General features: G+C 51.3%; 5 protein-coding genes across 5 annotated transcripts; 2 read left to right on the top strand and 3 right to left on the bottom strand.

The window, feature by feature from the left end:
• Positions 1–8,835: 8,835 nt before the first annotated feature.
• GUITHDRAFT_150318 (hypothetical protein) lies at positions 8,836–10,268 on the top strand. Its single transcript, XM_005840781.1, has 7 exons — positions 8,836–8,968; positions 9,070–9,216; positions 9,519–9,647; positions 9,828–9,871; positions 9,935–9,989; positions 10,038–10,106; positions 10,149–10,268. Exons 1-7 carry the CDS (start codon positions 8,849–8,851, stop codon positions 10,176–10,178), a joined length of 594 nt encoding a protein of 197 aa, XP_005840838.1. The 5' UTR covers positions 8,836–8,848; the 3' UTR covers positions 10,179–10,268.
• Positions 10,261–11,025, bottom strand: GUITHDRAFT_100825 (hypothetical protein; the record flags this gene model as incomplete). The annotated part of the gene is made up of 1 exon (XM_005840782.1): positions 10,261–11,025. The coding sequence occupies one exon, from the start codon at positions 11,023–11,025 to the stop codon at positions 10,261–10,263; it is 765 nt and encodes a 254-aa protein (XP_005840839.1).
• A 337-nt stretch (positions 11,026–11,362) lies between these two features.
• GUITHDRAFT_160953 (hypothetical protein) lies at positions 11,363–13,049 on the top strand (the record flags this gene model as incomplete). The annotated part of the gene is made up of 13 exons (XM_005840783.1): positions 11,363–11,445; positions 11,491–11,623; positions 11,666–11,757; positions 11,807–11,819; positions 11,862–11,946; positions 11,997–12,043; positions 12,086–12,148; positions 12,195–12,325; positions 12,371–12,431; positions 12,478–12,585; positions 12,635–12,718; positions 12,780–12,847; positions 12,893–13,049. 13 exons carry the CDS (start codon positions 11,363–11,365, stop codon positions 13,038–13,040), a joined length of 1,116 nt encoding a protein of 371 aa, XP_005840840.1. The 3' UTR covers positions 13,041–13,049.
• Positions 13,046–14,389, bottom strand: GUITHDRAFT_100827 (hypothetical protein; the record flags this gene model as incomplete). The annotated part of the gene is made up of 9 exons (XM_005840784.1): positions 13,046–13,103; positions 13,147–13,304; positions 13,354–13,428; positions 13,471–13,554; positions 13,611–13,622; positions 13,677–13,778; positions 13,828–13,932; positions 14,038–14,080; positions 14,316–14,389. 9 exons carry the CDS (start codon positions 14,387–14,389, stop codon positions 13,046–13,048), a joined length of 711 nt encoding a protein of 236 aa, XP_005840841.1.
• Positions 14,390–15,664: 1,275 nt separating this feature from the next.
• GUITHDRAFT_100828 (hypothetical protein) lies at positions 15,665–18,752 on the bottom strand (the record flags this gene model as incomplete). The annotated part of the gene is made up of 21 exons (XM_005840785.1): positions 15,665–15,716; positions 15,758–15,823; positions 15,873–16,006; positions 16,058–16,099; positions 16,201–16,290; positions 16,341–16,415; positions 16,463–16,525; positions 16,569–16,615; positions 16,661–16,695; positions 16,741–16,814; positions 16,867–17,205; positions 17,255–17,365; positions 17,484–17,525; positions 17,572–17,796; positions 17,839–18,025; positions 18,080–18,124; positions 18,175–18,213; positions 18,265–18,426; positions 18,473–18,539; positions 18,600–18,686; positions 18,734–18,752. The coding sequence occupies 21 exons, from the start codon at positions 18,750–18,752 to the stop codon at positions 15,665–15,667; spliced, it is 2,001 nt and encodes a 666-aa protein (XP_005840842.1).
• Positions 18,753–19,308: the final 556 nt, after the last annotated feature.

The following is a 19,308-nucleotide window of genomic DNA, read 5'->3' on the forward strand; positions in this document are numbered from 1 at the left end:
GATTAGCAGGCATGCGAGGAAAGATCAGGATGAGCAGGATGAAGGCCATAATGGTAGTTAAGCATCTTGTGGAGATGTAATGCTCCCATGGTTGATATTGGTGATGATTATGACAATGGCAATCATTGAAATGATAGACAACATGGAGTTTCGAGGATGTGTCCTCGTCGTGAGAATCAGACAAGGTTGACTACTGGAGCGGGGCAATGTGTAGTGATATGTTGATGTTGGCAAGGGATCACGGATATGCTGATTAGAATCTACAGCATGTACTACTTTTCAACCTTGGAACCACATGCGCCCTCAGAACACTTCTGACGTAGAAGTAGCAATGACTAGAGTTTTCTTAATGGTTCAGGCTCCAGGGTCGCAGTTCTAATGTTGGGCTGTTGCTCTTGCTGAAGACAGCATTGGACTTCCTAGATAGGAAATGCCTCAAACAAGTCAGACAAGCAAGTTGCATGCTGTGAAATCACATTCTTTCAATTTAGCAGCCATGTTGTGTCCTGTGTCCTTGTAACTGACATCTTTTGAAGCCAACTTCACGAGGGCATGGTCGACATTTGAGCCTGAGTTGCGCTCAACATGGACGTAGGACAATCGATGCGCACATCAGTGCTGCAAGGATTTGATCAGTCGAAGCTACACCCCCCTCTCCGATATGGAGATAGAATCGCACTCGTTCCCAATGGGCTCAATGGGATAGCCTGCTATGACAGGTGAGAACTTCGGAAGGCCAAGAGTGAAACTCTTGTGGGTTCGTTCTGACTGTGTTGGTGTCAGGTCTCTCAGCAATGAGCCTTCAGTGGAGCTCTTGGAACCAGATGAAGCCATGCCGCAAAACGTGGAGCTCTGCCATTGGAAGATGATCCCAAAGCTGCAGTACGAGGCAGCAAAAGCTCTGAAGAAGCTGTTGAAGAAGGGAACGTGGGACGGCGGTCAAGGACTTGATCTACCCTCTGCTCCAAAAGCCAGTCATCATATCGATGCAGATGTCAAGGAGTTTGCGGCGGCCCACAACATCCAGAACCAAACGGATTTGAAGGAAGTTTTCAGGCTGTTGATGGATGTGGAGGAAGAAAGGAATGCTAACGAGGCTGAAGAGCGACGGCAGCGAGGGAACATCATCAAGTATGGAGATACAGTCCAGTTTGTTCATTCCTCTTCAGGTCTTACACTCACCATCACCAAGAAGCAAGGAGTGGACAAGGGATGCAAAGCACTGGAAATGCTCAAAGAAGGGGTTGAGAATTCAATCTTTGTTGTTCTCCCAGCCTACAAGACGTTCGGACAAGGAGAACCTGTGACATCTGGTGATCTCATTTGCTTCTACTCAGAGAAGAAGGTCGTAGGGAACATCTGCTGTCTCCATGTCTCTTCGAGGCCTCAAAACGTTACAAGCAATTTTTTGATGGATGCTCCTGTTCATGAGTTGGATGCTTCTATCTTGGACACGAATGCTACATCTTGGAGAGCTTTGTTGTTCCAATCCTCTTCAATCGCTCATGAGGTAGAGAGTTTGATCAAGGCGGAAGACGTTGTTTGTATCTATCACAAAGATGGTGAATCGTACCTCAACTACGACCCCATGCTTCTTGAAGCTCCTTTCTTTCATCTCAGGCAAAAGGTGAAGCCGGCTGATCGCAAAAAGGCAGGATGGCTGTGGAAGATTGAGGGAGAGTGTATCTACCTTGGAGGACAGAATATTGAGTGTGACGAAAGAAAGAGGTATCGTCTGAAGCATCTCATTACTGGACACTATCTCAAGTCACAAGATGGGTCTCTGACCACTGTAAAATCTTGCTCGGAAGGAACTTTGTTTTCCTTCAGGCACTTTGCAAAAGATGTTTCTTCCAAGAATGTATACAGCCACTCTCTCATCATGATTCATGGCCACGGATGGCTCTCAATGTCATACAGCGACACCAATGTAGCTGAGAGAGCAGGGAAAAAGATTCTTGGGCACAAGGCGATATCAAGAGAGTTCGATGCGATGCAGAGTGAAAGAGATGCATTTGTGCTGATGCCTGTCTCGAAGAAGTATGAGAACACCGTCAAAGAGGTGAAGCATGATATGTTCCGTGAGATTCGATTCAATTTCATCTTTGTGCCGGAGTTTTGTACTGTAACTGTTCTTGCAATTGCTCTCGCCAATGTTGTTGCTTCTTCTGTTATTGCTGCTCCTGCTCCTGCTCCTGCTCCTGCTCCTGCTCCTGCTCCTGCTCCTGCTCCTGCTATAGGTTTCGTCGATAACGATGATGATGATGACAATGATGATGATCAATCACTGATGTTAACCTGCTTCAGCTCAAAAGTGAAGTCTATACACTGATTGCCTTCCGCAATCTCCTCAACAACTGCTCGGACATCTCAAACAAGGATATGAACATGTCTGACTGCCCTTATTACCTGGAAGGCGTGCTGACATGTGTGTGTGCAGACTAAAAACTTCACAAGACGACATCCCTGTCGATATCAGGGCAATCATCAACCTGTTTCGAGATCACAGCTCGACGCTTGTGTCTGCCATCAGCAACCTTATCATTCACTGCTCTGCCGACACTGACCCCAACCCTATGACAAGAGAAGGCAGGCCAAAGACGCTGATCCAGAAGTTGTTGAGGGAGATGGACGCGCACACTATCTGTCTCGACATCCTAGAGATCCCTTTCAGCAAAGGCTTTCAATTCAGCTGGCTCAATGTCAACGACTTGACAGACGGGATGGCGCACGTGTTGCGACTTTGTCACAGGTTCATCATGAACTTCGTGAAAGAGAACGAGCCCAACGCCCAACTAGTTTACCATCGGATCGAGCTGCTGAAGGGCCAGCTGGGGAAAGGCGTGTCAGCAACCGTTGCGATCAAGGAGATTTTCTTCGAGAAGAGGAGGATTCTGAATCTGATCCGCAAGGATGATGTGAAGATCTTCATGGAGATGCTAGAGAAAGATCGCGATCCTCGCCACATCGACTTCCTCGTCTCTATCTGCACGTGCGGGAAGAACCCGATCCCTTCGAATCAATCTTTGGTGTGCGAACAACTCTACAAGGAGCACTTTGCTCTGATCCCAAAGTACAAGTGGCACATTGACGGAGGTGGAAAGAAGATGCACTTTGTACTGCCTTCGACCGGGCATGAGGAGTGGATTGATATGTCTTCTTACATGCAGAGCTCGGAAAGGTCGGCGAAGGGGTATGATTATGCCTCTTCTATCATGTTCAATCAGTACAATCTGTTAACAGAAAAGGAGAAATGCTTCCGCTACTTTCTCCGGTGCACGTCGCTGCTCAACAATCTAGTCGTTGGAAGGAACCATGAAGCGATCTCGATGGCGTTGAAGAACCAAGACTACTCCCTTACCTTTGAAGACATCTTTGACGTGATGTCCTCCCCTTACGTCCCGTCCATCATCCGCGCCAGGTTTACCAACCTCATGCTGAAGTTCCACGTTGACATCGACCCTCAAACTTCGAAACCTCAAATCTCATACACGCGCACCTGGAGCAAGGCATCGCAATCAGCGGCCGTGCTGCTCAAACAGTCGTCGACGTTGACAGGAGCCAAGAGGTGGCAGGAGAACGAAGAGACTTCACAAAAATTCCGCAAGCTGACGGACTTCCTGATTGACGCCTTGTCGACGTGGGAGGGTGAGAAGACAGCGAGAGGGTCGTCTTGGAGTTTGGATGATGCGACGTACGGGGAGGTCGACCTGATCCTCTCTTGGATCGAGCTGAGCGACTGGTTGATCGACTTCGGGTACATCGTTGAGAATCGTGACGCCCTGGATGCGGATTTCAAGCTCGTCATGAAGTTGTTTGAAGGGCTTTTCCGTGTAATCAAGGTCAAGAACTTGCAGAACAGGATGAGGGATGACAGGGTAGAGATGATGAAAATGAAGATAAGGTCCGAAACTTTCAAGCTGCTCAGCAGGATCTGCAACCTTCGGGCAAACTACCGCATCACTTGCGCTCTTAAGTGCTGGGAGGACATCTTTGACAAGATGGACGGGCAAAATGTAAATTTTCAGAAGTCGCACTTTTCCTGGACCGGATCGAACCTTTCCATGTCCTTCTCCTCGAACTCTGACTCAAGATTGAACCTTATCAACAACCTGCTCGAACAATTCCGACCTTACGATGACAGCCTCAAGGACATGCTGGAGATGATCTTCGACAAGAACATCGTCAGCCCTGAGAGCATCTCCAGTGACTTGTACAAAAAGGGCGGATACAAAGACGACGCAACTATCTCTTCCGTCCTTTCCTTCATCAGGCTGGGAGATGTTCAACTTACCGAGCAAGCTGTTGTGTTCCTCATAACTCATCTGTTCCAGCGGAACAAGTTTGTGGAGGATCTCAAGTTCCTTCAAGTCCTGGTCTACCCTGAGGCCGTCAAGCTGTACAACGAGATCAAGCACGTCATCGAGCGACTGACGGCTCTCAAAAAGACACTGGACGCTGACGAGGAGGATGCGTACGAAGAGGCGAACTCGCTGCTGCAGAAGATGATTGAGAACATCACCATTTCCAAGTCCAAGAATATCCCCAAGGAGATCGTTGCAAAGAATCAGAGGATCATGCTGAACTGGGAGCTCGACGAGCCAGTCATCGATCTGCTGAGGCTGAACATCACTACCACCTCTGATGGCGAGGATGAGGCGGTGAAGCTCAAGTCAATCGAGAGGAGGAAGAAACTTTTCCAGCGCTGCTACAACTTCCTTAAGGCCCTCGTCGCTGACCACCCCAGGGCGCAGCAGAAGCTCTTCCCGTCCATGGGAGTTTTCCTTGACCATGTTGGAGTGGAGAACTTGAATGTGTCCGACACGCTGAGGGAGATTGTGAGGAACAACCCGAGGTTGTGCTCGCAAGTGCCCGAGCACTTCTTCCGTCACTTCCTCAATGCAATCAAGAAGCACGGGAGGAACGCGAGGTGGTTGAGATTCTTTGACGTATTCCTTGTCATCAACAACTCTCCGCTCAAGAGGAGCCAGGACCTCATCCTCCGTCTCATCATGGAGGACAAGGACGATCTGATCGACCTGACCTGCGACTACCGAGGGTCCCGCTGGCTCTCGCCCACGGACTCGAGGTATGGGAAAAACAGGTTAACTCTTATGATAGAAGGAGAGCACAGAAGGGAGCTGGGTAGTCTGTTGAAGTACCACGTTGCCTGTCTTGAGATCCTAGCGCTGTGTGCGACAGGGAAGAACGTGGCGAACAAGGTTCGGATAATCCATGAGGTCTCCTTTGAGACCATCCTGTCCAACCTCCTCGACCTGAACAAGCGGGAGGACGGGAAGCGAGAGATGGTGGAGGTTGACACGCTGCACTTCGTCAAGAATGGATGGATGCATCTCATTAACGAGACGTACCTTACCTCGTACGACATCTTCGCCATCAAGCAGATTCAGAGCTCCACCAGGATCTGGCCGTCAGAGTATTATCGCACAACGCAGAAGTTTGGTGGGCTGCAGAAGGTGGGTCAGGAGACCAATGAGAACAGTCTTTTGGAGGAATTTCTGCGCACTGTTGAGTTCCTCATAACAAGGCTCAAGTCGACAACGGACACCGAAGACATCACGGCTGTGAAGGAAGACGCACACGGCTCTGACATCTCTTCGCACATCAATTATGTTGCCAGCATCATCTCTGTGCTGAAGGAGCTGTTCAAGAGAGCTGACATCTGCGACAGAGAAGTGTTGAAGCATGCTGTTTGCAAGACGATCCACGAGAAGTTGAGGTCGTCCTTCAATCAGCTGAACAAGCTGTACATCAAGACCAACAAGCTCGAAGAGTCGAGGAATGTCGTGGAACTCTTGACCCTCCTAAATGAACGCGGCATCCTCGGAGAGGAGTTTGACCTGCCCCCTGAAGAGGAGGAGGAGGACACGAAGCCCAAGAGCAAAGAGATGAAGTTTCAGGAAGGGTGGGGCAACTACTGCGAGGTGCTCGCGAACATGCTGCAACTTGACAGCAGGACGGAACTGCTGCAGGCTGATGCGATTAAGGACTTTGCGAGGGCAATAGTGCACGACATCACTTGCAAGGGAGGAAACTACAAGGTCGTGCAGGAATTTTGCCGGATTCTTACGTCCAAGACGTGCGAGCCTTCAGTTCAGACCATCGGCCTCAAAGTCCTTCGCGCTATCATCTACATGAACCCGGCGGCGCAGGACGAGGATCAGCAGGAGAAGAGCTTCAACGACATGCTTCTCAACCTCGACCCCGACGACAAGATGCTAGAGGACGAGAGCTACTTGGAGCTGCAGGCCAGGGTCGCCAAGGCCGGGGGGATCAACGTGATCATGCACTTCCTTGCCTTCTCCACCGACACCTCCATCCTCCACTCGTGTTTGTGCTTCGCCAACGCGCTGCTGCATGGAGGCAACCGGGAGGTCCAGGACACGTTCGCGAAGCCCTTGACCTCCTCCTCCAGCCAGCACCTGTTCGGTCAGATCTTCAAGATCTTTCAGGATGCTGTAGACGGGATCAAGGAGGTAAGGAAGAAGGCGAAGCAGGAGGATGCAGAGCGAGCACTGTCAAAGAAGCGACTGAGGTCTAAGGCAAAGAGCGCACTAGCTGATGCGTTCGGAGAATCTCAGCTCCTCATCACGGAGGTGAAGACATGACCCCTTCCTACCTGTCGTTACTATACCCCTTCCCTCTTCTTTCTCCCTTCCTCTGAGTGTGTTTGTTTTTGCTTCTACATTCGGTCAGTGAGCTGATCGTTTTTTCTCTTCCAGGTGATGAAGATGATGAGAAGATTGTGTATGGGGCAGAACCAGGAGCTGCAAGACATTTTCAGGGTACAGAGTCTCAACAAAACTTCGGTCAACTTTCTTGAAGAAGTTGTCAAATATCAGATCGTTCTCGAGCCGGTGGTTTCCTACTCCGGCCTTACAAACTCTCTCTTCGCTCCTTTTGCTTCTTCTCCCTTTCTTTCCATCCTTCTCCGCTCCTTCTCCACTCCACTCCTCCCCCACACCCCCTTTACTTCTTCTCCTCTTCCTTCCTCTCCTCCTCTTTCTCCTCCCTCTCGTCTTCCACCAAACTTTGTCAACGTCCTTACCAAGGCTGCAGGAGCTCAAGGAAGCGATTCAGAAGGGAGATTTTGTCCTCGCAGAAGCAGCGATCCGCGGCTTCCTTATGCTCGCCGACGCCATGCACGGCCCCAACTACCACAACCAGGAGGCGATCGCAACCGCCGACTTCTTCGACCTCTGCGACCGGATCTTCCACAAGATCCGCTTCGAGGAGAAAGAGATGAGCGCTCCCCTGCTCAAGAGACGAAGTTCTACTATGAGCCGTGTGTTCCCCGACGAGGCGACGGAGGCGGACAAGAATCAGATCCGGTCGCGGCTCAAGGTGTCGGTGATCTCCTGCATCTACGCGCTGCTGGAGGGAGTGCAGGGGGAAGTGATACCTCAAAGGATGCTGACAACCGTCTCGTGGACGGCCATGGTGACTCAAATGAACTTCTGCTACGACCTGAGGGAGAAGAAGATCGGGGTGGAGGAGGAAGACATTGTGCGGGAGGGTCTCATCTACTACTTCGTGCTCAAGTTCGTGAGGGAGTACGACAGGACAGGGACCATACAGGATGCGCTCGTAACGGCTCCTGCTGCCGCCAGGTTCTTCGAGCAGAGGACGGGATACGTGGAGATACAGCGGGCAGGGCGATTGGAGAGGATCTTCTTCCAGCTGCCTGACAAGTGCATCGAGGGAGGGCCGCTGGACGATGACTTCCTTGAGATGTACGACACTGAAAGGGAGGATCCGGACAAGAAGAATCAGAACTTCCTCGAGAACGCATGTAAGATCGTTGCGCAGGAGGAGTTTCACTCTAACTTGAGGAAGACGGCGTTCTCGTTCACGATCAACAAGTGGGACCTGATCTGCAAGCTGACATACTTTTGGGTCCTGATTCTCCATGGTGTGATGGTCCTTGGGAGTTACGCGCCCAACCACGTCATGTCCGGGTTGACATCGTTCGAGATTTTCCAGAACATCACGAGTGATGTGGATACTGCTACCTACAACGACAGCTACTTCTACTTCAAAGTCCTCCCGCAGATCAAGGATGTTGCCAAGTACATGTGCATCGTCAACCTGGTGCTCTGTGCCATCCGGCTGCTTTCCTTCATCATCGCTCACGTTCCCATGATTGTGATCGAGCGACAGAACACTGAAGAGGAGCAGGAGGAGGAGCAGGAGATGCAGGAGATGCAGGAGCTCGAGATCTCGAACTCGGGCGGGGAGAACGAGACCTCGCAGGAGGACGTGGAGGAGGTGGGGGAGGTGGGGGAGGAGGAGAAGGAGACCTCTGGAGATGCGGAGGGGAAGGGTACAAAGAAGAAAAAGAAGAGGAGGAGGAGGAGGTTCCGACGCAGTGGCGCCGTCAAGTTGGCCTTGATTGTCATGTCTTCCGGATCGTTCATATACGAAGTCTTCTTCTTCCTCTTCGCCCTGGCAGCCGTCATTTCTGATGCTCCTCTGTTCACCACCTTCACTTTTCTCGAGGTTGTTTCCTCCCTCCCTCCTCCTCTGCACCGCTCCCCTGTCCTCCTCTCCTCCCTCACCCCGGCGCTGATTCCGAGCACCTTCTAAATCGGTTCAAGGTTGACTTCGGTGGTTACAGGTATTCTTCTTCAACTCTTCCAAGACTGTCGTGGATGCGATGAAGTTCAAGGCCTTTGAAATGTTAAACACGTTCGTCATCGGACTTGTCTTCATGTACATCTGGATGGTCATCGGGATGTTGACCTTCGAAGAAATCCATCAGGACGGCGACGGGAACTACATCTGTGTTAACATGTTTCAGTGCTTCCTAGCCTACATCTTCATCGCCATGCGCGGAGACGGAGTAAGGGATGTCACCACCAGCCCGACGTTTCCCACCAACATCGTCGACGCCTTCTCTTATCCCAGCTACTTCCTCCTGCGACTGCTATGGGACTTGCTCTACCAGGCGAGAAAGATGGAAAAGGAGAGGAAGGGAGGGGAGGGTGAAGGAGAGGGTTGAGGGAGGAGGAGGAGGAGGAGGAGGAGGAGCTAAAAGCGTTTCTGCAGTGGCTGTTCATCTACGTTCTGCTCGCCATAATCACTGGAATTGTCATCGACGCCTTCAGTGGTCTCAGAGACGAGAGAGAAACGGCTGAGAATGACCTCAAGTCGACCTGCTTCATCTGCAACCTTGAGAGGTTCAGAATAGACCAGGTTCGTGTCAAACTCCTCTCCTCTCCTGCTCTGTGATCCTCCTCCTCCCCTTCCCATTTCCTTCCTCCAACTCCTCCAACTCCTCCTCCTCCTCCTCCTCCTCCTCCTCCTCCTCCTACTACTACTACTACTACTACTACTACTACTACTACTACTACTACTCCTGATACTACTCCTTCAAATCCTCCTCCTCTTGCTTCTCGATCAAGCTCACTACTACGTTCACTCTTCTACCCACCTCCTGCCCACCATCTCTCTGCAAGTTTTCATCTTTTCGTCCTCCAATTGATCGTCCTCATCAGAACGGTAGCGGCTTCGAGAAGCATATTCGGCAGGAGCACAACCCGAGATGGTACCTTTTCTTCCTGATCTACATCAAGTCGAAGCAACCCTCCTACCTTACTGGCCAGGAGAAATTTGTATACAATCAGGTCCCTTCAAGCTCTTTCCCCCCATCTGCCCTTCCCTCCTCCTTTTCACTGATCCTTCTCTCCTCCCTGTCCCTGTCCCTTTGTTCCTCCCTCTTCTTCCTCCCCCTCGTCTTCCCCCTCCTCTTTTTCTCGCTTTATGTCACCTCATCTGTTTGCTCAGTTGCTGATTGCTGCAAACAGGTATGGCCAGCAAAAGGTCCCTTGCATTTCGACTGGCTGCCAAGGTGAGCAGAGGAGGAAGAGGAGGGGGACGAAGAGGAATAGGAAGAGTCTGAATGTGTGTGAAGGGAGAGGACGTTTCACTTAAGCGGAGGGGATGAAGGAGACGACACGCTTTCCAAGGTATTCGTCGAGGAGGAGGAAGGAGGAAGGTGACTGAAGCTTTTGTAGATTGAGAGCAGGATGGACTCTTTCGAGGCGAAACTCGCTGGCTGCATGGAAATTCTCAAGGAAATTCAGGTAGAGCGACGACATACCCGACATGTCTCACCTTTCTACCAGGAGAGCTTGCAGAACGAGAACAAAGACTAAGAGGAAGATGTTGAGCGGCATGGATTGGCAGACTAGCCCTCTGTAACTAGTAAGTCTGTTGTTTGTGTATTAAAGGATTCTTTCATTTGAGCTCTTTGATGTCATCGAGCTTCATGCAGACTACCACTCCTCCTCCGACGTCGGTGCCGCAGCTGTGATAGTCGTACACACACATGCCGCTCTCTCGAAAGCTTCCAACAACTATGGGACACCCATGAAGCAGCTCGTCTCTGCATCTTGTGTTGGTCCAGCTTTGCTTGCCCCCTTCCTCTTCGCTCGTCTCCTTCAACAGCCTCTCTCCTGTGCTCGCGTACCATAGCACCATAGTGATCACCATCTCCAACGCCGTCGGCATCTTGTACGGGCTGTTCTGGAGGTATGACGCGCCCTGAACGAGCTTGATGTCCTCTGGCTGCACCAGCTCCACCTGCAGCGCTCGCGCCAGCGCCTGCTGGTCCTGGTAGAGCTTGTTGGTGCTCCTGGGAAGGATATCCTTTGCGATGAGGATCCAGTAGCAGGCCTCGGGGCCCTCTAGCCCGCGCTGCGCCTTCATCTTGTCCCAGTAGTATCTGATGCTGCAGGCGTTCCCTTCCTTGGGCGCCTGCATCACCTCCGCCATGAGGTTCATGCACATCCTCCTGCTGTTGAGGGTGGAAGGAACCAGCACGAGAAGGTGGGTCTCGCAAACTTTCTTTCCTTTCCAGATGGGGCAGGAGGCGCCCATGAGCGCCTTGATCCTCCTAGGTAGCGCCGGCTCGTCCGGCACCAGTCCAAAGTACCTCCCCCATTCCTCCTTGCCGAACTTCGCCCACGCCATGCCGCCTGCCCCCGGTTCCTCCTTCCCCATGGTAGCCAATGAGCGGCCAATGAGGGGATGAGGGGACAACGGGAGCTGATAGGGGATGAGGGGGACAACGGGAGCCTGTGGCTAACGTTCATGGGAGGGAGGGAGAGAGGGAGGGAGGGAGAGAGGGAGGGAGGGAGGGAGGGAGGGAGGGAGGGAGGGAGAAGCAGGCAGCCTGGATGGCTCATGATGTTCATGCCGGCATTTTCGTGATGCTCTGAGGAATTGAGGGGATGATAACGCTATCCGCTCGTCTCACCATGATCACAGGCAGACAAGGACAGAGTTGACCAACCTGCGATGATCTTCAGCCATTGCTGACACCTTCATCCCCCTTGAAATGCTCGCGGCGAGCAAGAAGATCGGACGTCTGCTCGTGCTGCTGCTGACCACCTACCCTCTGCTGGCTGAAGCTGGCGGCAGGTAAGGAGGTGAGAGGGTAGTGCCTCTACTCAACCAAGGGAGCAGGAGGGCAGGAAGTGGCAGGCGATGCTTGTCTGCTCTGGTAGAGCCACCGACCATCGGTCAGTGCACAAACTTGTTCATCAAGGCGGTGGAGTACCGAGCATGCGTGAGCAACGAGAGCGAAGTGCAAGCCAAGGTGTGAGAGAGCGGGAGGATGAAAATATGAGAATGTCTACAGGCGACAGCAGCAAGAACAAAGCTCTCAGTCTCGGATCTGAGCGTGTACGTCAACCTGGCACAGAGTTTCCTCAACCAGCAATGCCGCCTTATGTGAGGAGCTGTTGACTGTCTTGATGCTTCGTGACTGACTTGTACATAGCTGGCAGAACTGGGTAAGAGGACAACCTTCTATTTGTACGATGACCTTGAGGCAGGTCACTCCTCCGTACTTCGTCTACACGTGCTATGGTGGCACCAAGAACTTGCAACCCTGCAACGGCCCTGAAGATCACTTCACATGTAGCTTTTCATCGCTTTTTTGGTTGATCTTGATGAGAAAATTTCTGCAGGTACCTTAGGTACATGTATACAACTGCAGCAGAACCCCAACTGGCCGGTGAAGGCCTCAGCTGTACTTGCCTCGTGTGAAGCCATGCAGGTCAATTGGTGGAACATGATCCAAACTAGTCAGTTTGGGGGGATACCAACCACTCTCTACAACGTGAGAAATCCTGATGCTGAAGCTGAGAGACTGAAGTTTCTAGCAGACGAGACAATGGTATTGCCCTTCTCAGCTGGAGTATGAGCTGGGAACAGTGTCTCTCGGATCAGTGACGGAGACGGTTTACGCTCCTTCCTCGAACCCCTGGATCTTGAGCGAGTGCGACTTGGTGGACAGGTGGGGAGATGAGGGGCAGACGCTTTGCCGTGACGTCCTTGACAGGTTCGGGCTGCCGCTGCCGAATGCTGACGCTCAGTGCGAGAACGTGACGGACACAAACCCTGTAGGGGAGAGGCACAAGCTAGAAGCGGCTCTAACGTCAGCCTTAGGTGAAGGACCAGTGCTGCGGCTACTGCGTTCTCAACAACGCTCATCTCATGCGCATGTGGAACTGCACGGCGTTAGGAGACCTCGCGCATGACCCTGTTGGCTTGAACGTGGGCACATGCTCGGCAATCTGCTGGACTAGAGCTGAAGCTTCTGCAGGCCCTCGCCCAGTACTGTCGCTTGGGAGGCTGCAAGGAGACTCGTCCATGCCTAGGGAGTCCTGTGAAGATGGGAGACCCCAAGGTGAGCGACAAGGACAGACGAGGCGACTCGAGTGCTGACGCTGTTGGCGCGTCTGCCTCAGACTCTGCTGAACCCCCTCAGTTATGCCGTGCAGTGCGATCAGCTCAACTCAGGCTGTCAAGATCAAGTGTAAGTTCACGTGCTGGTCAGGCCGAAGGTCATGATGGTGAGCAGGTGTAAACTACGTTCGGCATGTGATAACAGGATTGAAGCTCTGCGATCTCGTTTAGGATATGGCCTTTCCGCCGCATCCAGCCATTCTTATTCTTTTCTATTTGTACTGTATTTTCCGCTAATGATTATGTCATACATGAATATTTGAAAGCACTAAGCAAGGAACAAGTCTTCTGCCTCTTCGGCCTCGTTCTCCACAGCAGACTCGTACCTGCAACCTTGTTATCGCAATCGAGCTGAGAAGCAAGTCGTACGGGGCGATGTTGAAGTAGTCAGCGTATGCTCTGCTCATCTTCAACTCGATGTCACGAAGCGTCATTCGCATCTGATCTGAAACTTGAAAGATTTCTTTCATTCTCGAGTTCTCGTCGTCGATCTTGGCTTTGCATTCTTCTTCAAGCTCTTTTCTTGCCTGCGATAGCGGTCATGTTATGCTGAGCACGACTATGTGTGTGAATTACAAGCTCGTACTCTCGGAGCCTTGACAGCTCGGTTTGAATCTTTGACAAGTTGCTCTCCGCGCTCAGTCTCAGAACCTGCGATCCGATCAACAAATCGAATCTCGACTGACATCCTACCTGATCTTCACGCCTCCCAGCTTGCTCTTTGAGAAACAACTGCTCCAGGCGGTTCTTCTCTTCCTCGTGCCGTTTTTTGAGTTCCTGAAGCAACGGGTGTAGCAGTCAGGCATCTTTCAGCAAGGTGCAATCAAGACGACCTCTATGTACTCCTGCAAACAAGCAAGCGTCAGTTGCCAGGCCACGAGCTAGCAGAGCGACTTTACCTTCCTCAGACGCTCTTTCTCCTTCTGCCTGTTCATTTCCTCGGCGAGCTCAGTTTCTCGCTGCTGCAGAGGATGCAGCTGGATCTCGGATTCTCTTCTCGCCTTCAGCATCATCAGAGGAGTCAATCAGCGTTTCTTAGCGTCGCTGCACCTGCTCTGCTTTACGAAGAGTTTCACTGAGGTTTGCTATTTCTTCTGCGTTCGCTCCCTGTAGCGCTTCGATCTCCTCCTCACGTCTCTGCGCGCTCTCGCGCTCCTGTTCCAACGAGATCGCACATGATCGTCAGAGAACAAACAAAAAGGAAAAGGAGGAGGACAACCTGTTGCAGCATCTTCCTCAACTTGTCAAGTTCTTCTCTACCTTGCGAGCATTGAGCCAGCGCTTGTCGGAGTTGCAACCTTGCCTGAGATGAGTTTCAGAAGAGCTTCTCAGCACAACAGCATTTCAACATCATCAATATCATCATCCATTGATCGCGTCGGCGAGATTCCGTTGAGATACTCGGCAGTTCCGCGTATCAGAGTGCTTTCATAGCGGTAGTTCTCTGACCCTTCTCTCCTCTCGAAAGTCAACCGCACTCGTGAGCCCTGGGGTCCGAGGATGAGGCCTCGCAATGTTGAGAGAGGTTCGCCGATGACCTGAAAAGGAGATCAATGAAGAGCTGGGACAAGAAGCGCATGCCAACATCTCTGTCATCCACGGCAAGAATCATGTCGCCAACTCTCACAGATCCCTCGCGTTCTGCGGATCCTCCGCTCACGATAGTCTTGACGTATACCGATCCATCGTTCTCCTGCTGAAAGAAATACCTACTCCCGCTTGTACTGCAACATGAGGAAGAAGAGTAAGAAAACATCTCTAGATCCCATTCACAAAACATTTTGATTCGCCATGTTGTCTTATGAGGATGATTGAAATCTGGTGGCATTATTGGGTAACAAAACAACAGCACACTCACATCGAACATCAACCTATTAACAACCTTATCTATCTCAAAGTCGTTACTGTGTTCTCAAGCAGTTAGAACAAAAGGAATCTTTTGCAAACTATCTCAGAGGCCTTCATTTCATTTTGTAAATTTGTTACAAGCATCCTTCTCATTGCTATGCCCAACCTCCCACCTCCACAAAAGAAACGTCAAGCTACAAGCTTTTGAATCTCATATCTTCAAAGCACCGTGAAACATCATCTTTGTTGCAAACAAAAAAGCAAGCCACCTCGTCTACTCACACCCTGGTCTACTTCACCTTGGTGATCGTAAATACCTTTTCAATCACCATCCTCATCGCTGCTATAGGATGAACATCATCAAGAGCATCATCATCGATTTCGTGAGCATTGTCATCGTCTCGCTTACCGATTCCTGACTCCATTACCGCATCTCGTCCACTTGCGCTACCTCCGTACATGTTTGAGCAGTAGCCAATGACCCCACCCCCTGCAATTCCAGTCTTGTCGTTTCTAGGCTGACTGCGTGACCGCTTTCTCCTGAGTATGGCACATATCCTTCTGGCATTATGGCAAGAGACTCAAAATCTCTACCTTACGCTGGAAGGCTAGAGAGGCCAATCTTGTTTCTAATACCACCCCCTTCAACCCCCACCTGGCTACACCACTACCCCCCCGTTGCCCCTTTAGTAGGATAACGGTAGTCAAGGTCCGCGTTCGAACGACAAACTAAATCTTGTTGAGCTAAACCAGAGGGTTTAGTCAAGTAGTGTAGTACTGAACCAACACAGATAACGGCCCGGGCCGGGGCGCGGGAGTCACCGTGACCCCAAGTTAACAATTTTACTCGGCGGCCCAGGCCCCGGGCATGTTGGCACTTCGAGTAAATCTGCAGGCAGCGACCACGCGGGCCTCTTTACTTATTCAGAGTCACTGAATTCAAACCAGAACCGACTCAGTAGATGGCGGGAGTCCAGCCCATGGCCACTGACGTTCAACCGTTCCAAAACTTTCGAAGACGCGCCGGGCAGGTGGAGGACTAACGTCTGTACCGATAGCGCTTGAAGTTGAAGTAGAGGTGAAGAATTCCTCTGCAGAGCAGGTCAGATCGCAAGAGACGGTAGGAAGTCACCTGTCGAAAGTGCACTTGAAGCCTTTCTTGTGCGAGAACTCCCACTCCTTGTTCACAATGCGAAAACTGCGGGGAAGGATGAGGAAGACATTCGATCACAGAGAAATCAACGCACGCCAAGTCCTCGTAGGGGGGGCCGGCCGAGAAGCGAAGGATCTTGGTCTCCGGGTTGTTGTCGGCCTCGAGCTTGAAGACCGGAGTCTTGGTCTTGTCGATGAGATCAGGATAGAAGATGTTGAACTTGTAGCCCTGCCGCGAGTTTAGAGAGCAGCCTACAAGTCAAGAGACGTCAAGGCTTACTTGAACGATCTTTGGTGGAGGATTGTCTTGATCGTAATGAGTCTGTTGGAGAGGTGAGAATCGAGTACAGCAAGACGAGGACGCGCAAAGTGGAGAGGAGGAGGACAAAGGGAAGAGAAGATGAGCAAAGAGGACAGACGAACCTGGTTGTACTTGTTCCACTCGTAGCCGGTGTGAACGCGGTTGAAGAATCTCGGTTTGCGAGGACGGTACTTATCATGCCAAGAGTAGACCTGGTCGACTTACACATGAGATGACGTGGGAGAAATCATGAGAGCCTGACTTGATTGTCGAGGGAGATCTCATCAGTGAAGACCGCCTCATCCTCTTCGAGTGTCTTGTCCATCGAGTCATAGAGCTGCGGGCAGTAGTCACACCGTTTGCACTTTGGTGAATCTGCAACACCTGATCCTCCATGCTCCTGCTCTTGACTTCTCTGAACTTGTTCGTCTCCGCCTCCAAGACAGCCTGCAGCATCATGACGATTGTGATGATCGCCGAGCAGGAAAACCTTGCGCTTCTGCTCAATTTGCTGCTTGTCTTCTGCCTCGTCGACCGCTGGAAGAAAAGTCAGTCTGGCTGTCTCGTTTTCTTGCATCTTACCATCATCACCGCGGTAAGACCGATCCAAGACAGGACTGACGAACCCTGTCATTGAAAAAGGGAACAGAAAGTAGCAACACCTGAAGCTTCCTTGGTTGTCGCTCTCCTCTCCTTCGCTTGCAGCCTCCTCCTTGTCATCCTCCTTCGAACTCTCCTGCACAGCAGCACCTTTCATCATCATCCCAGCATCATTCCTCGTCTCTCACCTTCTCCTCCATCCTTGGACCTGCCGGCTTAAGAGCCACAGTATGAACCTGCGACTCGAGGGCGCTGAGACGCCGACGGAGGATCGACTGATGGATCTCCTTGAGCGTCGCCTTGGCCTTGGCGACCACGATCCTCCTCAGACAAGTTTCCCAGAACTCCGTGTCGGAAGCCGAGTCACCCTCCAGCATGTCCTTGATCTCCTTCTCCTGCTCTTCCAGCTCCCTCCTGCTTTTGCCTTGGAACATCTTAACAATGTCAGCATGCACAGCAGCATGGACGCCGTCGAGATAATGCCCGCTCCTTCCCTCGGCTGCCCATGCTGCTTGACGACGAGCATCCTGAAGGAAAAGTGAGTTGAGGACAAGAAAGAAGTGAGGGAGGACTTACCTGAAGCTCATCCTCGCACACCGTAGTCATGCACTCCCAGAACAATACGTTCTCCATGTCGAGATTGCGATACATTTCTATGTCCCTCTCTAGCTCCTCCAGAGCAGCAATCTGTGTGTGAACGGAGTGAGACGAGGAGTGAAGGAAGATGACTCTGATCAACAGATGAGACGGACGCGAGGGCGCGAAACGATTCAGAGGGGGGTTAGAGGGAGCGAAAGGATCCAACCTGAAGGCCTTTGAAAAGCTTGTACGGCTCCGTCATTTCGACCTGCGGAGGAAGTCAAGAATGCCTGTGGTGGTCGATGGGATCTCACCTCCATGTTGTCTTCGATGAGATTCTTTGCCAAGATGTCAATGGGTCTTGCGCGACCTTCCTTGAGCCGAATCTTTGAACGGATCTTCGCTTGCTCCAAGTGAAACTTATCCGCGTTTCTCTCCCATTCAGCATGTTGCTGGTCTTCTTGCTGCCTCTGCATTCTCGCCTTCTCTTCTTCCAGCCATGCCTGCTCTCGCTCTCTTTCTTCTCGCCTTTGCTTCACCTGTCAACAACTAAGAAGAAGTCAAGAGGGTCAATGGGTCACCTTTTGCACTTCATCTTCGATCATTCGCTTCCTCTCATCCTCATGGCGACGACGTTCTCTCTCTGACATCTGCTCGTAAGGCTTGTATCTGTGATCACGCGAGGTCTGGACAGTTTCTTCCTTCTTGTGCCAACGAAACTGCTGTGTGATGTTGCTATCTCCAAAGCGATTGTTTTCATCCGTGTAGCTAATGGCACACAAACAATCTTAACAACGCACATCAAGTCGTATGAGGAAATACCCGCAGATTGTATTTCTTTCTTCTTCCTTCAACCGTTTAAGAGCCCTTGCATTGTTCAAGTTAGAATCGTTTTCTTTACACAGCAAGCAATCTACTTCTTGGCAAGACGACGATTCATCTTTTCCTCTCTGGTCCTACAGCAACGGATTAGAGACTAATTGTACCTTGCAAGCTGTAAAGCTTACTCTGCCATTTTGTGAAGCTTTTTTGAGTCCCTGTCCCTGTCCCTGTCCCTGTCCCTGTCCCTGTCCCTGTCCCTGTCCCTGTCCCTGTCCCTGTCCCTGTCCCTGTCCCTGCTCCTGTCGCGCTCCCTGCTCCGATCTCTTCCTCTGCTTCTGTCTCGTTCCCTGGAAAGCATGGTGAGAAGTTTTCAGACAGGATACATTTGTTCACCGATCATCGCTTCTCCTTCTGTCGTCTCTTCCCATCTTGTCTCGATATCGACCTTTGTCCAGTGTCACTAGAGGTGTTAGCGCTGTGGATTCAAGGTTGACCCCCATTGTATCTCCTCAACAGTGACCGTTAACTCCCATAACAACCACGAGGGAGTCCAGGATCGGTATGAAGGTATCAAACACATTAATTCCTCTATCCTTGACTTTCTCTACTTTTGATTGTTGTAAATGCTCATCATTTTGTGATCTTCCTGCCTACCGTGTCCTCTTTGTGACATGTACATAGCATACAATCTGGCTCTTCCTCCTCCTGCACCTTCTGCTCTCCTGCCTCTCTCTCTCCTTGTATCATCTCCTCCCTTTCCTCCCTCTTTCTCCCCTCCTCCCCTCCCGCCTCCTCCCGCCTCCTCCCGCCTCCGCATTCTCCTCCAAACATTCTTCCCCGCCTATGAGCTCGTGCTTGCCATGGCAGCGGCAACAGTATGAATGAGGGTGATGAAACTTTTCTCAGAAACAAGGGGGTTGGGGTGGTACTTCATTAGGTGAATACTGGAATTGTAGGGATAATACAAGGAAATCGAGGCGGGTAATAGGGGTCATTGAATGGGAAGGAATCATAGTTGGGTGGGGTAGTCTACGTAATGCAGGAAGAGACGAGTTGAGGTCGGTAGCCGAGGAAGAGGAGGGCAAGAACGTAGAACGAGGAGGGCCACTTTTAGTCGGGTAAGAGCAGGGCGAGGAGTGATAAGCAGTGTAAGGAAGCGTAAGGAAGAGGAAGAGGATGGAGAAGATGAGGGTAGAATGCAGAAGTTCCTCTGATATGATTCGCCTTGA

The sequence above is a fragment of the Guillardia theta genome (genome assembly GCF_000315625.1).
Source record: "Guillardia theta CCMP2712 unplaced genomic scaffold GUITHscaffold_5, whole genome shotgun sequence".
Lineage (NCBI taxonomy): Eukaryota > Cryptophyceae > Pyrenomonadales > Geminigeraceae > Guillardia > Guillardia theta.

Bases quoted from the DNA above. Each gene is read 5' to 3' on its own strand.
- GUITHDRAFT_150318 (XM_005840781.1), top strand. From the start codon at position 8,849: ATGCGCGGAGACGGAGTAAGGGATGTCACCACCAGCCCGACGTTTCCC. The intron at 8,969-9,069 runs GCGAGAAAGATG...GCGTTTCTGCAG, and splicing joins TATGGGACTTGCTCTACCAG to TGGCTGTTCATCTACGTTCT. The intron at 9,990-10,037 runs GTATTCGTCGAG...AAGCTTTTGTAG, and splicing joins GAGACGACACGCTTTCCAAG to ATTGAGAGCAGGATGGACTC.